General features: G+C 51.2%; 1 protein-coding gene across 4 annotated transcripts; it reads right to left on the bottom strand.

The window, feature by feature from the left end:
* Positions 1-1043: 1043 nt before the first annotated feature.
* On the bottom strand, positions 1044-13989 carry SLC38A7 (solute carrier family 38 member 7). 4 transcript variants are annotated; one of them, XM_068527768.1, is made up of 12 exons: positions 13932-13989; positions 13174-13304; positions 11643-12064; positions 10816-11014; positions 10435-10579; positions 9439-9537; positions 8743-8800; positions 8447-8561; positions 6939-7086; positions 6197-6396; positions 5293-5347; positions 2693-3014 (listed from the first exon to the last, which is right to left on the bottom strand). In XM_068527768.1, the coding sequence occupies exons 3-12, from the start codon at positions 11910-11912 to the stop codon at positions 2912-2914; spliced, it is 1392 nt and encodes a 463-aa protein (XP_068383869.1). In that variant the 5' UTR covers positions 11913-12064; positions 13174-13304; positions 13932-13989; the 3' UTR covers positions 2693-2911. The 4 variants fall into 4 exon arrangements, with proteins under 4 accessions (XP_068383867.1, XP_068383868.1, XP_068383869.1 ...); XM_068527769.1 differs by lacking the exon at positions 2693-3014 and adding an exon at positions 4170-5077; XM_068527766.1 differs by lacking the exon at positions 5293-5347 and having other exon boundaries at positions 1044-3014.
* Positions 13990-17668: the final 3679 nt, after the last annotated feature.

Here is a 17668-nt window from a genome sequence, read left to right as displayed (position 1 = left end):
CTAGGCAGGTGCGAACCGTGGCCCAAAGCTGTCCCACCTGTCTAGTCTTGCAACATGTTTCCTCCTTGGAGAGGGTCCCCACCTCCACCAGGAGGGAGGGATCTTTGCAAAATACCCGAACAGGGGTGGGGAGTGTGGTAGAAGGTGAGCTGGTTCGACTTTATTCTGAGGACCAGGGGGAGCCATTGCAGACCATCCCAGAATGCTCTGCTCTCACCTCTGCTGCTCTCCCACACCCAGGTAATGCTTCACCGACAATGGCCACTTTCCAGTTCCTCAGATGACCATGTTCCTCCCATCACAGGGCATTTGCACATGCATTTCCCACAGCCTGGCAAGGTCTCCCCACCTCTCTTCACTTAGTTCATTCTACTCATCACTCAGGGGCCAGCTCATATGTCAATTCCTCCAGGAAACCTTCCTTGACTCCCCAGACCCCCAAATATAACATTCTATATTTTCCCTTCTTGGCATTTATCACAACTTGCATGCTTATATTTGTGATGACTTGCTAAGCATCAGTGTTCCCCAGTAGACTGACAGCAGAGCTGGTGTGTTTTGCTGAATGTCTTCTCCCCAGCACTGAGCACAGTGACAGGCTCCATAACCAGGACAATAGGGCCTGCTCTCAACACCTGCCTCTGAAAGGACAAAGCGGGGGGGATGCTCAGGGGTTTGAAGCTCACCCCAAAACTTGAGGTCAGGGAGGGACATACAACACAGAAGCTAATCTGAGGTTGCAGTGGTGCAGGGAAGACACAGGAGGGGCTTGAGCCAAGGTAGAGGCAGCAGGACAGACCAAGGCGGAGTCCCAAGTCAATGGGGAAAGTCTGATGGGATGTGGAAGGAGAGAGAAGTGTTAAGAACCACTTGCAGGTTTCCGGCTTGGGAAAGGGAGCGTGATGGGCCCGTTCTCGAGTAAGGGGTCACAGACGGTGAGGCCAAACGGCCTTATCGCACCCCAACCCCTACTCCCACTCCAGCCCGTCTTCCTCCTGTCAGTGGCCTGGACTGTCCCCGGCACCAGACACAGGCCACGCAGCTCAGCAGCACAAGTCCCTGTTTATTAACCATCCTCCCTGGTCTGAATGTGCACAAGTAGAAAAGAAACAGTAAAATGCCCTGGCAGAGAGGGCAGGGGAAGGTGCTCCTGAGGTTAGGCCAGATTCCAGCTCATTTTCCCCTTACATCCCCCCACCCCTCACTGAAATCCAACATTAGGAGGCAGTGCAGCCCTGCTGATGATGGGCCGTCCTCCTAACTGTATCCGGGGTGGGCACTGGCAGGGCCTGGTGCTGTGCAGCAGGCTGAGAGAAAACGGCCACGTGGGTCTGGCCCCCAGGGAACGCGAGGAAAGGCAGGTCACCCAGTCCGGGGGTCTGAGCAGAAGCCTATTTGGCCCCAACCAGGCTCTGCTTCCTCTGTCTCACGGCCCTGAGGGCAGGGATCCCTCTCACCCCACCACTGCATTCAGCGGTTTTAGGCACGAGGGGCCAGGGAAAATGCTGGGTGTTCCAGGCAGAGGAAGCCTGATACGGTGCCTAGGGTTGGCCTAAGTGAGTGGCCAAGGTGTTCAAAATATGAAAGGGGAAAATATCCTTCCTCACCCCCCCGGGGCACAACGTAGGCGTGACCTCAGTGTGACCGACAGGCCTCCGAGGCCAGGCCTGGTAGACGTGTGGAGCTGAGGAAGTGGACGAGAGAGGGTTTGGTCCACCCCCACCCCCATACTTATGTGAACAGGAGAGACTGAGCTACATAGAAAAATGGGGTGGTGGTGAAGAGGTGATGGGGGACAGGAGCAGACAAGATCCACACTGGAAGGGAAACTTTTAGGCTGGAGTGACTACACTCAGATGTTGCCCCGTCAGTGGCCACTCAGCTGCCTTTCTTGTCTCCAGGGTACCAGGCTGGGTTGGCAGGGAAGGGGGGGACGTGCAGGGCAGGGAGAAGAGAAGCAGCCATTCAAAGTGAAGATGCCAGACAGGTTCACCTTGATCCTCACCAGCCCAGCCTGTATGGGGTCCCCAGCATGCTCCCTCACCCACCCTTGTGCCTCTGAAAAGAGGGACCCATCAGGAATCTGAGAGAGAAAAGCACACTCCCCGCCTTGGGGAAAGTTAAGGGAGGACTACTCACAGCACCGTGGCACGGGACGGCCCCTGGCCCCTGGCTCAGAGCTGGGCTGGCGCCGTTTGTAAACATTAGACTTGGTGATGTCTGGGGATGGAGGAGCAGAGGGGTGCCTGGACCATCAGGTCTGGGTAAAAAGACAGGGTGAGGCCCCAAAAGGCTTGGGAAATGTCAACCAGCCATGGGCAAGAGGGCTCTCAGGCTCACCGCAGGCCCAGGAGGCAGTGGACAAGGCATCAGTCTGCCTGCCTCGGCGCACCTGTATGACTTCAGTGCTACCTTTGGAACTTGCCGGAGGAAGCCACTGCTGGCTGGGCTGCCGACAGACTGGAGCAGGCACTGAGTCCCGGGGTAATGAGCACAGCCCCTACCCAGGGCAGGCTTCTCTGTGGAGGATGGCAGCCCTTGGTCCACACTCTTTCTCCAGAGGGAAGTCAGGCTGAGTTGTTCCTTCCAAGACCTACCGACTCTCTTCACTCATGGCTTCCAGGCATGGAGAAGTTGAGAGGTGGAAGAGGGGGGAAGGTTCTTCTGTGACACGAGACCTCCTCCTACCATCCATGGCACTGCCAGGATGCGGGGCAGGAAGGGAGCTGGGTTTGAGCTGTCCAGGGTTGTGGGGCCTGATTTCACCCCAGAACTGTCCCTGGAAAAGGATGTCCAGATGTCATCCCACCAGTAGAGGGGAATGATGCCGGACTCAGGGTGGTCCTGAAGCTCTACGAGATGGGTTCCAGGGTCCAATGGCAAAGGCCAAGAATTCCCTGGGAGGCAGTGGTTATGCCAAGAGATCCACAAAAATGGCGTTGGCTGTGGTCTGGCCGAAGATGAAGGCTCCCAGGGTGACCAAGAGGACTCCGTAACTGACCATCGCCCACCAGCTGTAGAGCAGAGGGTGAGGGAGGGCCTGGTCAGTCGACCCACTTGTGACTTTGCTGACTTCCGTATATATATATATATATATATATATATATATATATATATATATATATGTATCAGTTAATTACTGTAATTACTTATACCACTTCTCCTGTGGGTAGAGCACTTCCTACTTCTCAACGACTTTCATACAACGGTTTATGAGGCTGGGTGTATGATCCCTAGACCATGGGTAAAGAGGCCAAGACCTAATGGGATTAATTGACTGGTCACAGCACACCAAGGGCAGGACCAGAATTAGAATGCATGTCTCCTGGGACTTCCCTGGTGGTCCAGTGGCTAAGACTCCGAGCTCCCAATGCAGGGGGCCCGGATTCCATCCCTGATCAGGGAACTAGATCCCACATGTCGCAACTAAGAGTTCGCATGCTGCAACTAAAGACCCCCGCGTGCCACAACTAAAGATCCTGCATGCTGCAACTAAAAGATCCCGCATGCCATAATAGAAGATCCCACGTGCTGCAACTAAGACATGGCACAGCCAAATAAATATTAAAAAAAAAAAAAATGCATATCTCCTGATGGAAAGATGGTCAGGAAAAAGCAGGTCACATGGAGTGATCCATTTCATTAAATAAATAAATAAATAAATAAAAAAGCAGACATCTGCAAAGATATGTGTCAAAAATAGCTACAGGGTTATAACTGGAATTTTTTCTTTCTTTCTTTCTTTTTTTTTTTTTTCCTTTTTTTGCCCGCCTGGCTTGTGGGATCTTAATTCCCTGACCAGGGATTGAACCCATGCCCTCAGCAGTGAAAGCACAGAGTCCTAACCTCTGGACCGCCAGGAAATTCCCTGGTTATATCTGGATATTAAAGGTGATTATTATTTTCTTCCTTAGACTTGTCTGTATTTTTAAAGTTTTCTATAACCAATGAGTATTACTTGCACAATAATTTTTTTTAAAAGCATGCAACCTGGTCATAACCTCTCTACCATTCAGGGACATGCACGTATTAAAACAATGTAATGTTTTGCAAAATGTGGCCTATACACACAATGGAATATTATTCAGCCTTAAAAAGGAAGGACGTTCTGACACCTGCTACAACGTAGATGGACCTTGAGGACATTATGCTAAGTGAAAGAAGCCAGGTACAAAAAGATAAATACTGTATAATTCCAGTTACATGAGGTACCTAGAGGAGTCAAATTCACACAGACAGAAAGTAGAATGGTAGGGGCATGGGCGAGGGGAGAGGGAATGGGGAATTATTGTTTAATGGGTACAGAATTTCAGTTTAGGAAGATGAAAAAGCTCTGGAGGTAGATGGTGGTGATGGTTACACAAAAATATGAATGCACTTAATATCACTGAACTGAACACTTTAAAATGGTAAAAATGGTTAATTTTTTAAAAATGTAGCGTTTTGTATCCATTAGACTAACAAATACTGAAAAGGCCGCTATATACAGTGCTGGCAGGGGTGTGGGGAACAGGGCACTTTCATTCACTGCTTCTGGGACTCTGAGTGGTACTGCCTTTTTGGAGGGTAATTTGAACCCATGTGCCGGAGTAAAAATGAGCGTGCCTTACGGTGGAGCAATTTCCTTCTAAGAATCGATGCTACTGAGATCCTCGAACAGCTGTGCCAAGGTGTACATGCAGAAGTGTGTTCACATTCAGGACACATTCAAACAGCAAAATATTCTACGGCCGTGGAAAAAGGAAGCAGTAGATCTTCTTGTGTGGACATAGAATGATCTCCAAAATACATGATTAAGTGAAAAAAGCAAGTAGCAGAAGAATGTGTCTGGCATGAAACCATTTTTGAAAAAACCTAACCAGACACAAAACCCCATGTGTTTGTGTATCCACATGCATAGCTTTGTGTACACAGACACATACGCATACACAGAAACAGTCTACAAGGGCACACAGGCTGTGCTGATCTCGTGGAGCGCTCTCAGGAGAAGGGAGAGGTGGGGAGCGGGCTGTGGGGAAAGAGGGACTTCCACTTTTTTCTCTAAAATCCTCAGTAGTTGATGACTAATAAGAACCTGCTGTATAAAAAAATAAATAAAATAAAATTGAAAAATTCAAAAAAAAATAATCCTCAGTAGTGTTTGAACTGTTACAACTAACATGTTACCCATTTTAAAAAAAAGTATTTTAAAAAGTTTTTCAAAGTACACAAGTCTCCTGACTCCTGTCCATTTAAAGGCCACCCCCCATCCAGTACCTCCCTGAGAGGACCACGGGCCGGGCCCTGCTTTACCTGGCTGGCTTGACTTCCTCCATCTCAGAGAGTTTGGCTTGAATGAGGCACAGCCCTAGAAGAGAAGAGGTGGCCCCGAGAGCTTGGGTGGGCCCCCCCGCGGCAGTCCAGCCTTCCCCTTTGCCAGGAGGCAGTGGCGGTGGGTGGAGAAAGGCCTTTGTTTACTCCTCCACACATTCCGCCTCTGTCTCCACTCTGCACCCAGCTGGAGGCCTGGCATCTGGTCTCCCAGGAGGGGCCAGCACCTGCCAGGCACCCCTTGGGCTGCATGCAAGCCCCAGAGCTAAAGGGGCAGCACTGGGAGGTGACTCAGTGGTGTCTACATTGCAGGGCCCTTCCCAGTGCACTTCTGAGCAGATGTGGCCCCCCTGCTCCAAGCAAAGTGGCAAGGGATTTCCAGGTGGCCTCCTGGAGAGAAGTAAGCTGGGTACAGGCAGAACTCATGACTGGGCAGATAGGACAGTTCCCCAGGGATCTGGTGGCAGACTGTGTCTGAAACTCAGGTCTCCCGACCCGTGTCAGGGAGCCACCACCAGACCCTAATTACTCTGTCATGGGCTGACCCAGCCAGATCCCTGCTAGTCGGGGAGTAACAGGTACTTCAATGAAGAGTTAAGGGTATAGGCTGTGGACCTAGACAGACTTGGGTTTGAAAAGGTTCTGTTGTTCTTTAGCTGAGTTTGTTAACCTCTAGGCAAGCTTGTTACCCTCTCTGATCCTCACACCTCCTCACCAGTACAGTGGAGATGACAACTACACCTTCTTTGCAGGAGATAAGGCTTAAACATGCCAGAGCCTGAAGTGGGTGAGCAATAAACGCTGGTGATGATCCTCCCCGGGAGGTGACGAGCTCAGGCCAGGAGGCCCTGGGAGAGAGTGCTGCGGGGATGCCAGGGGTCCACACCTGGGAAGACGAAGATGAAGCAGGCGGCCAGGCCTCCAATGACCGAGATGACCTTGCCGATGTCAGGGATGAAGAGCGCCAGCAGCAGGGTGAGCAGGAACCAGACCAGCGTCTGCAGTACTCGCCGCCGCCGCTCCCGCCCCACGTCCTCCTCCACCGGCATCCCCTGGTAGCGCAGCCACAGGCCTTCGACCACCGCCCTGCCCACAAGGAGAGCGGCTCAGAGGCGCCCCTGCTAACAGCTCCCCGCCTCCAGCCATGGGGCCAGACCCCCGACTGGGTGGATTGCAGGTAAGACTCTAACCCCTGAGCCTCAGTTTCCTCTTCTTTGAAATGGGCCTAGCAGCCCTCTTCTCAGGGTTGCCGTGGGGACCGGACGGGATGGTGAATGTGACCGGCTTAGTGCCTTGCCTGGCCCAGGACTAGCACGACCCATGGGAACATACACTTCTAGCCTCCTGAGAAGGGAGGGTCTGGGGCACCCAGAAAGCAGGGTGTTCAGGAAAGGATCTGGACTAGAGGTTCTCCGAGGACTCACAGAATGTTCTGGCGACTCTGGGACAAAGGGGGCCCCCAGAGACCCGGCTGGGGGTACTTGCAGGGCCATGCTAGGCACTGACGCTTTCCTCTGGGCTTCCGGTTCTCCTTCTATAAAATGGATTCTACACAAGGCCCATGTTCAAAGGGCTTTCAGGGGCCCTGGTGAAAGGGAGCACCCTGGCGTGGTGGGGAGGGGACTCACCGCCCACAGAAGTGCAGGATGGGGTAGGAGGTCAGCACGCTCAGGATGATGAAGGCGCGGGCGACGGCCACAGCCATGTCCTCCGACGGGTAGGACAGGAGCACGTCGGGGTCCACAGCAGCTCCAAAGGTCAGGAAGCCACAGATGCCTGAGGGCGGGGACAAGAGGGCTGGGTCCGGGCGGCCCTCGGAGGGTTAGGTTAGGGTGATGGACCGTTCACTGCTCGGTCCAACAGCAGATGGGGAGATGACGGAGCAGCTCTGGAGGCTAAGACTGAGGCTCAGAGGGGTGTCGAGGCTGGGATCAGAAGCCTCCCTCCCTGACTTCTCACGTCTCCCACCCCCACACCGTCACCTTTCTGATCTTGAACTCACCCATCAGTTCCTGTCTCAGAGCTTCTGCGTTAACGTTCTGTCTGCCCATCTCCTCATCATTCAGGTCTCAGCTCCTGTTGTCCCCTCCTCAGAGAATGCTTCCCCGCCCAGCCCATTCACAATAATCCCTGCCCCCAGGCACTCCCTCACACCACCCTGTTGTGTTCTTCAGAGCACTCCTCTCTCTTGGAACTTTTTTTTTAATTTTTACTTGTTTATTGTCTGTCTCCCTCAACCAGAACACGAGCCCCAGGAGAACAGGACTCTGCCTATTTGCCACCCTTGTTCCTGTCTGTGTCTTCAGAAACTAGAACAGTGCTGGTCCTGAGAACCATCTGTGGAAGGAACCACAGGGCCATTGTTTGTAGTCTCCCAGTCCTGCTCTCTCACCCAAACCATTTTCTACACGACACCCAGAGCCGTGTGTCCCCGAGCCACACCCCTGCTGAAACGCTTCCTCTCTGCCTCCCAACAGTCCTCAGGGATCTGGCTGTGTTCCCTGTCTGGCCGTGCTGCCCGCCACCCGCCCTCAGCTCGCTCCACTCCAGCTATGCAGCCCTTCTTCTGTCCCGGCCTCAGGGACTTGGCGTTTTCTGGTTCCTCTGTCTGGAATGCTTTTCCCCCAGCTCTTCAGATTCTAGCTCCTTCTCATGATTTGGGCTTCCCCAATTGCCACCTCCTCAGAGAGGAGCCATCTGTGACCTACCCACCAAAGCCAACCCCACTCAGTCCCACTCACAGCTTCCCTGTTTCCCTGTTACCATGGCACTCACCACTGTCTAGATTTCCTTACTGATTCCTGACTTACTCCTGGAAGACTCTCTCTCCGACTAGACTGTCAGTTCCATGAGGGCAGGACCGGGTCTATCTATCTGCATGGCATCCCCAGTGCTGAGAAAGTTCCTGGGACTTACTAGGCACCCACTGAGAGCTGATGAATGAATGCATGCATACATCTTTCTCATTTGGGCAGGAGGAGGCCCAAGGTGGCCCAAGTTCAAGCCAGTGCCTACAGACGTGTTCGACGTGTTGGGAGTGCAGGGCTGTCCCCAGGAAATCCTGGGCCAGATGACTTGGGGACAAAGAGGGAAAGTGGGAGCCCTCTAAGCCCCGCCCTCGGAGGGGAGCACTCACCTGTGCCCATGTAGACAGCGAGGGCTATGACCATGGCGGCTGTCACCACCCCACCCCAGGTCTTCACCTCAGGCCGCCGCATGCTGTTGAAGACGGGTACACTGCTCACGTGGCACTGTCAGGGTGAAGGGCAGGGTCATGGCGGGCAAGTGACCTCACCCCCAAGGATAAGGGGCAAGTCCTGGGGCCCCCACTCCGTCCTTCCTTCCAGGACTCCCCCATCCTGCCTGTAACGTGGATTCCATCCCAGGATGGGGAGTGAGCTAAGGGGACAAAAGGGACCTTGCAACTAGCACCTGAAATCCGAAGCAGATGGTGGGCATGGCATTGAACACGGCTATCCAGGAAGCTGGCCTGCGGACAAACACACAAGACGCTGCTGCCTGGGAACCCCTCAGAGTCACCAAGCGCTGCCATGCTATGCTCTTACTCTTCATTCAGCCCCCCACGGCCTCCACCAGCCAGCATGCACACATTCAACCCACAGAAGTCTGGGAACTGGGAGAGGACACATTTACAGGTGAGTAAACTAGGGCTCTGGAAGGCCCTCTTGGGACCAAAATCCAGAATTTTTGGCTCTTGCACTTGGGCTTTTGCTTCTCTGATTTGTTCCTTTCACGAAAAAGGAAACTTTTTTTTAAATTAAGATAATTGGTTCATCCTCACATGGAAGATACAGATATTACAGATAAGCACATGTTGAAACAAATGTGCAATTCCACCTTGGCAGTTTCCATAAACTGAGGCCTAGTCTCACATTGGCTCATCTGTTTGACATTAGTGGCAAAGTCTCCCTCATCTCCGGCTGTCACTCTTTTCTCCAGTAAAAAGAGATCAGGACCTCTTGCCTCCTTCCTAAAATGACCAATGAGTCAAGCCCCGATGAGCTAATGAGCCTTGGGAAGAGCACCTGTGTGGCTTTCTGATGCCTGACCCAGCATCTCCTGAGTGGCAGCTTCTACCCCATGTGTCTCCCGGGGGCCCTCACCCACCTGTTCAGGATGTCCGCTGGGGTCATCTCTTTATCAGGCCAGATGTATTTGATGATAATGATGGCAGTGACATACCAGGTGCCCACGACGCTCAGGAAGCTGCCAGGAAGGATAGATTAAGCTTCCTCCTCCCCAGCCCCAGCTGCCTTTTCTCTCATTCCATCCCCAGGGACATCCACCCTTAACTTTAGTGACCACAAGTGTCTAATGAACCAACTGGGAGACTATCCCAAACAAAGACTCAAGAAATGCATGAGAAATAAGTTTCAGAGAAACAAGCCACATTTAGGAAGCCAAGAGGGGACCAGACTGACACTTGTGGCCATTAGGAAATGAGGTGGTTCAGCTCCATGGCTCAGAGACCACAGCAGGGTGCTGGGCTTCGAAGCACGTCTGATTGAAGCACATCAATCAGAGCAGCCCAGACTTGGCGAGAGGTGCAAGCAGGGCCTTTGAGAAGTAGGAGATGCTGGAGGGTTGAAGGCACAAATACTGGGAAGTCAACATTAAAGGAAACCTTGGAGACACTGAGTGTGACCCCTTCGATAAAGGATCACAGGAAACAGCTTAGAATCCCGCAGCTTTTCAGACTCTGAGCCAGGAAGCTAGTCCCTTCCCTTCATACCAAGCTGCATGGAAAATGCTGCCAGGCTGACAATCTCAAATGATCAAGAATCCCATCCTCCATGGGAAAGACAAGGCCCAGGCTAGGAGACTGCCTTCACACATGATTATCACCCATCCCTTCTTTGACAAGGACATTTGGAACTGAATCTCTCACTGATGCAAAGAGCCACTGTCTCCCTTGCTGCTGACACAAAAGGAAGGTCTTATGCCGGAACCCCTGCAAGCCCCGGTCTACCCTGCCTTGCCCACTCTTGCTGCCCCAGGAGATGAGGTGGCATGGAGGAGAGGGGTTCCCCTGCAGCCCTTGGGTCTCCAGCTGCCTGTGATCAGAGCTTCTGTCCAGCGCAGGCTGGGGTGGGGCCTCCGAACCTGGCATATTTCTGGAAGCCGATCTCCCTGGGGATGGAAAGGGGCAGGATGAAGAGGAAGGCAGTGAGGCTGATGGTGAACTTGCGGTCTGTGTACCAGGGGCTGCCGCCGGCCCCCTCAGGCTCCTTTGCCATCACAGCTATAACTGCACAGGGAGGAAGGACGGAACGTGATGCCAGGCTACTGCAGGGTGTGGTCCTCCACCTCTGCTGGGACCTCCATCTGTCTAATGGGCCCAGCAGCCAGGAGGGAGGATTCCCAGATGAATGCCGGGCCCAGGCCAGGCCTTGGGCAGGTGTTCCATGCTCTTTCCCGCCCACCGCATGACCCCCAGGGCTGAGGGGGGGGGGGGATGAGGTGGGCACTGAGGGGGGACCTCACTCTTGTCCTGCTGGTCCCCGATGATGATGAGGAAGGCGATGCAGGTCCCGAAGGTGTAGGTGGCAATGGCCACCTCACACAGCACGCCCGTCAGCTTGCCACACACAGCCCACACCACCTCCTGGTAGGTCCTCTCATTGCTGGCCTGGGAGCAGTAGGCCAGGATGACGAGGCCACTGATGATGAAAACCAGCATGGCCTGCAGGCAGGGGTGGAGCAAGAGGGTGTGGGAAAGGCCTGGCAGCAAAGAGCAGCCTGGTCTTGCTCAGCACTTACTGGCCCAATGCCCAATGCCCATCTGGCAAATTAGCCTTACCTTGCAGGGCAATTTTAATAGATTACTGGAGTTGAGATTTTCTTTAAAAACAAAAAGTTTTGAGGAAAATTTCAAACATACGCAAAAGTAGACAGAATGGTATAATGGACCCCTGTGTACCCATCAATTCACAGCCAATCTTGTTTCATCTATTCCCTCTCCCACTCTGGATTATTTTGAAGAAAATACGAGCTATCATATCATTTCATCAGTAAATATTTCAGCACGGCTCTAAGGTATGGGCCTGCTTTTTAAACATAACCACGAAATTATTAAATATGCAGTCGATGTCCAAACTTCCCTGATAGCTGGGAAGGCTTTTGAAGCCTCATCTGGGCTCAAAGGAAAGAATGCTGGAATAGATTAGTAATGTCTGCCATGTGTGACGGAGGGGAGAGTGGTAGCATGTGTCTCCAACTGACCACTCCTGATCCAGAGCCTCCCTTTTGAGGTGAAGAGCCCAGACCCACCACTCGAACTGCACCTTTGCCCGCCAGGCCCGCTCACTCACCATCTGCAGCGTGATGCCAGCTGCCACTCCCCCGGCAGTGCTGAAGGCTGCTGGGAAGTTGAGCAGCCCTGCGCCCAGGCAGGCGTTGACAACGATGAAGATGGCTCCAAGTGTGGAAGTGGTGCCTCTGCCCAGACCCCCAGGAGGGGCCTCCCCCTCACTCTTGGGGGCTATGTCCACAGAGGGACTCTGCAGCAGACGGGCACGCTCCCCAGAGTCTGTGCTTAAGCCCCACTCGCCAAGGTCACTGTTGATGCTGACCTGGGCCATGGCCCTGGGAGTCCTGTTCCTGCAGGGTCTGTGGGTTCTGTCTCACGACCACATGCCCTGGGGAGCTGAGGGAACACGTTCAGCTGGAGGGTGCCACCAGCCTGTTTGGGGCTGTTATCCTAGGAGGCCTGTGGGCTCTGGCTCTCCTCAACCTAGATGGGAAAGGCAGGTACTACTGTTATCCCAAGAGACACACAGAAAGGTGAAACAACTTTCCCAAGATCAGATGGCTGAGATCCAAACCCGGGTGTGCCTCTGTGCAGAACACTGCACTGGGTGCCACAGTGTGATGGCAGAGACAGAAATGTGTCAGATGTAATTCCTGCCTGCTTCAGGCCTACAGACCTATCAGGTAAATAAGACATAAACACAGAAGAGAGGGGTACTGATATGTCAGTCCTAAAGGCCATGCATCGGGCAGGAGTGTCATGGACATATCTTATCTCATTCATTCCTTATGACAGTGGTCATAAGGTTCAGAGAGATCAGGTCACTCATCCAGGGTCACATAGTAGCAAGTTGCAAAGCAGGATTTAGATCCAGAGCTGTCTGGCTTCCTAATTTGTTTCTACACCACAGGGTCGCAAGAACAATCCTCACCCAGAACCGTGGGTATTTCAGTTTCTTACAGCCCAGCATACCTCCCTCCAGAGTCTAAATTCTGTGGAGCTTTCAAAGCCCTTCAAAATTTAGGCCAATTCTTACTTTTCTCCCCACATGCCTGACGTAACCACTGCCCATCACAGGGGCATCCCCTCCAATGCCCCCAGCACACTGGGGGGTTTAGAATGGCTAGCAAGGCCTCTTGGGTAGTCGGATGCTTGCCATTGCTCCTCCTGTGATGGCTGAACAAAGTTGGGAGCCTTAAACTCATTAGAGAGAAAAGGGGGAGCTTGGGTGCTCTCAGACATCTGTCACCAAGCATGCAACCAAGGGACACAGCTCCAGGGGAAATGTCTCCCTGCTGGCTCCAAGTCCAGAAAGATCAGTCAGATGCCACAGGGCTTCTTCCTCTTGTGCAACCTGCCACCCAGCCAACAACTCAGCAAAAAATCAAAGCAGTGAGCAGTGTGGAGGCAGTTTAGGTTTCCCAAGTTTCAGCGTAGCTCCAGAGAGAGCCCTGCAAAGTTAGCACTACTTGAGCCGTGAGACCTTGTCCTCCACCCTGCTCACATCCCAGACACAGAGGTCTCTGCATTGGTCTGAAATCTCTCAGCCTCCCCTCCCCTCAAACTACTCTGCTCCATGGTCCCCAGCTTACCTGCTCTTTCCACCCCTCCAGCTTTGGTGGAGGGACAGCTGCTCCTTACAGCTCCTTCTCCCCAAAGATCTGGGATCTGATTCTCCTCACTTCCCTCTCTGCCCCCAGTTTCTTCTTTCTCAAACTCTTACCTAAAATTTGTCAGCAGAGAAAGAGTCTGAGCTGTTTCTGTGCGGGTCAGCAGAGTGCAGGGAACCGAGGCGCTCTGACTAACTCACGGAGTGGAGCAGCAACTCAGGTTAACAGGCCCACGGAGGGAAAGAGGCTAGACTGTCACAGCAGCTCGTCAGCAGAGCCAGAACTAGAACCCTGATGCCCACACGCTCAGCCCAGAGCTGTAACCACTGCACTAGGCCCCTCAGATCCCAACCGGAGCAGGTTCCCAGGCCAGCCTGGGGCTGGATCCCAGAAATACGAGGGGTGGGCTGCATTGGAAGGTGGGCCAGGGCGCACCCAGGGCGGGGGGTGGGGGCGATCCTCAGGCTTGAAGCGAGGAGAGTGGGTTGCTGTAGGGTAAACTGGGGATGGGCTCCGGTGCTCCATCCGGGCCTAGGACTGATTAGGTAGAGACTAGGTGGGGACAGGCCGGGCTAAGGCGCGGCAAGGGCGGGCCGGCCGACAGAAGACGGGTGTGGGGCGGAGGACACCGGGCTGCAGAGCCCTGCAGGGAGTGGGCAGGGCTCTGCCACGGTGGCGGCCCTGGGGGCCCAGGGACCTAACGTTTCCACCTCCACCAACCTGTACCTCCTTTCACTTACCTGCGGTGCTTGGAGCCCGGGCCGGCTGCGGAGACACGTGAGCAGCGGTCACATGACCGCCGGGGCTGGGGCGGACCGCGGGGCACACTGGGAGCTGTAGTTTTCGGCAGGCATTAGTCTTGGACACCAGATCTCCAATCCTCAACCCCCAACCGCATTGCCCCAAACCAGCCTCGGCCCCCAGCCTGCCCGTGTTTATTCTGTTACTTTAGTCCTGGCCTCTTGGCCAAGCCACACCTCCTGCCTCCTAGCAAGAGCGTTAGGCGGTTTGGTGTCTTTGCCAGTACGGATGCTGTGGGCCAGAGCTATTTGGCCTCATGATCCTACTTTGTCTCCCTTCTTACGTTCACACCCACAGCCAATGACCCTGGACTTTTTCACTAGGGACAGCGAGGGGTCATTTGTACCTCCTTGAGCTGTGGCTGGCCTGAGGGTTGTTCATGACTATAACCCCAGGGCCTAGATTCTACAATTGGGGATCTGAGGCATTGGTGTCACTCACATAAATAAATACCTGTTGAATGAAGGAATGGGTGTCCAGAGACCTGGCTTCTGTTTGTGGCTGTGTGCCACTTGCAAGCTGTCACATAATCTTTGGCATTCCAATGTCTTCATCTATGTTATGTCCTCTCCATGCATCAAAGGTCCTTGCTGATGAGGTCCTGTGTACTGTTTACCCAGTTTCCCTCAATGGTGACATTTCGCAAAACTATCGTACCATATCACAACCAGGATACTGACATTGACACAATCCACTGGTCATGTTCAGATTTCCTCAGTTATATTTATAGTCATTTTTTGGTGTGTATTTAGTTCTATACAACTTAATCATGTGTAGGGTTTACACCACATTCAAGATTCTGAACATTTCCATCACCACAAGGATCCCTCCTGTTACCCTTTTATAACCACACTCACCTCCCTCCAGCAAGGCCCCCCTTCTGTAACTCCTCGCAATCACTAATCTGTTCTCCATTTCTAAAAGTTTGTCATTTCAAAGAATGTTATATAAATGGAATCATACAGTCTGCAACTTTTTAGAATTGGCTATTTTTACTCAGCATAATTTTCCAGAGACTCATGCAGTGTGTCTATGTTTTATTTATTACTGAGTAACAATATTCCATGGTATCTGCAGTTTGTGCAACTAATTACTTTTGAAGGACATCTGAGCTGTTGCAGGTTTTTTAAAACATAAATAACAGCTTTATTGAGATTTATGAATTTTACCAAAAAATTTATACTTTCAGTGCCCAATAGTGGTTTTTAGTATATTCAGAGTTTTGCAATCATTGCCACTATCTAATATCAGAACATTGTTATCACTCCCCCCAAAACCCTGTAACCATTAGCAGTCACTCTCCATTCGTCCCTCCCCCAGGCCCCTGGCAACCACTCATCTACTTTGTGCTCTGGATGAGCTGTTTTCAAGGTTCATCCATGTTGAAGCATATATTAGTACTTTATTCCTTTTTATTGCCGAGTAATATTACATGTATGTATGTGTACGGCTATATCACATCTTGTTTATTCATTCATCAGTTGTTTGGACATTTGTGGTTTCCATTTTTTGGCTATTATGAATAATGCCACAATGAATGTTGAGGTATACTTTTTTTGTGCACGTTTTCATTTATTTTAGGTATATATGTAGAAGTAGAATTGCTGGGTCAAATGGTAACTCTATGTTTAACCTTTTGAGAAATTGCCAGACTGTTTTCTTTTTTTTTAAAAATATATTTATTTATTTTTGGCTGTGTTGGGTCTTGTTGCTGTGTGCGGGCTTTCTCTAGTTGCAGTGAGCGGGGGCTACTCTTCGTTGCAGTGCATGGACTTCTCATTGTGGTGGCTTCTCTTGCTGCGGAGCACAGGCTCTAGGCGCGCAGGCTTCAGTAGTTGTGGCATGCGGGCTCAGTAGTTGTGGTTCGCGGGCTCTAGAGCACGGGCTCAGTAGTTGTGGTGCATGGGCTTAGTTGCTCCGTGGCATGTGGGATCTTCCTGGACCAGGGCTGGAACCCGTGTCTCCGTGCCTGCACTGGCAGGCAGATTCTTAACCACTGCGCCACCAGAGAAGCCCTGCCAGACTGTTTTCTAAAGCAACTGCACCATTTTACATTCTGACCAACAGTGTATAAGGGTTCTAGTTGCCCCATATCCCTGATAACCCTTGTTATTGTCTGATTATAGCCATCCTAGTGGATATGAAGTGATTCTCATTGTGGTTTTGAGTTGCATTTCCCTGATGACTCATGTTAGCATCTTTTCATGTGCTTATTGGCCATTAGTATGTCTTCTATGAAGAACTGTCTATTCAGACCCCCTTTTTATTGTCAAGTTGTAAGAGTTCTTTATATACAAATACAAATCCCTTATCAGTTATGTGATTTGCAATATTATTCTCAACCTTTCTATAAGACTGTCATTTAAAAAAAGAAAAAGTTGGTCTTTCAGTTATTAGATATAAATAAACCAATAATTTATATTAAAATTTTTTTCCAATCAACTATACACCAATAAAAATTAATTTAAAAAATTTCCACAGCCTAGAAGTAAGGAAAAAAGTTTCAAACAAAATTCTCAAGTTGGTTGAGTGAGCTGGACTTTGGCTGTTTAGATGTAAGCCTAAGGCAGTTGTTCTAATAGCACCCAATGGCTGGCCCATGCGTCAGCTGTATCTGCATCACCTAGAAAGTTTTCTTTTTCTCATTTAAAAAAATAGATTCGCAAGGCTTACCTGAGACATATTGAGTCAGAGTGCCTAGAGGTACGGCCAGGGAACTAATATTAAAAAAAAAAAAAAAATCCAGATTTGGGAACTATCCTACCTCAAATGATGGTGAAACAAGGTGTGACTACTCTTTCTGGGCAGGCAAGCTACCTCCTCCATCAAGTGGAAGAACATCTTAGACCCTAGTAGGAAATGAGGAAAAGGTTGATGGCCAACAGACTGAACTGTGAGAAAAACATCAGGTTCACACCCTACACGACTTTTCAGTGAGGAATAGGACTTGGTCCAGGGTGAGCTGGAAATACATGCATTTAAAAATAACAAGGTCAGTCGGGTGGTCAAGTTCCTTTTCCAGCTGAGGTCTTGGCAGCCAACTTTCAATCATTTTGGCTCCAGACAGGGAGACTTAAAGCAGTTTCTTCTAAGCTAGGCAGTCATCTCCTTTACAGAGCAGCTGACTAATATGTTTACTGTTTCCCCATTTAAGATAGTTTCCCAAAGACATCCGGTGAATCAGTCCATTCACTTGACCTTTTACCACCTTGGTGTATCCATTAGCAATAGGAACACAGAGAGCCAAGGAGCAGGAGTGAGCCCATCATGTACTGTGTCTCTCAAGAGAGCAAGGAGAAGCAAGGGGGAAGGAACAAGTTGAGCCTGCTTTCCCCTCCCAGCAATAATCAAAACACTGTGGTTGGGCTCTGGGCCTGACTCCTGCTCCACTGCCTGTCTGCCCAGTAGCTGTCCTATCTTGAATGGCTCCTGGCATTAAGCAGAAGGTGATAGAATAACCTTGGGATGTCTGCTGACAGAGCATATGACTTTATAGTAGAGGCTGCACACTGGCGATCTACTGTTTGCATCTTGCTTGCAAATCATTAATAATAATAATAAAAAAATTAGTTGCCAGCTTTTAAGCATCAATAGACCTCCCATAAAAATCAGGATTTCCATTTTATTTGAAAAATTTAAGACCTGCAACCCTGGGCTTTCATTTTCACAGTACCTG

This window comes from Eschrichtius robustus, chromosome 19, assembly GCF_028021215.1.
Source record: "Eschrichtius robustus isolate mEscRob2 chromosome 19, mEscRob2.pri, whole genome shotgun sequence".
In the NCBI taxonomy this organism is placed as follows: Eukaryota; Metazoa; Chordata; class Mammalia; order Artiodactyla; family Eschrichtiidae; genus Eschrichtius; species Eschrichtius robustus.
This window is presented reverse-complemented; position numbering and strand designations above follow the sequence as displayed.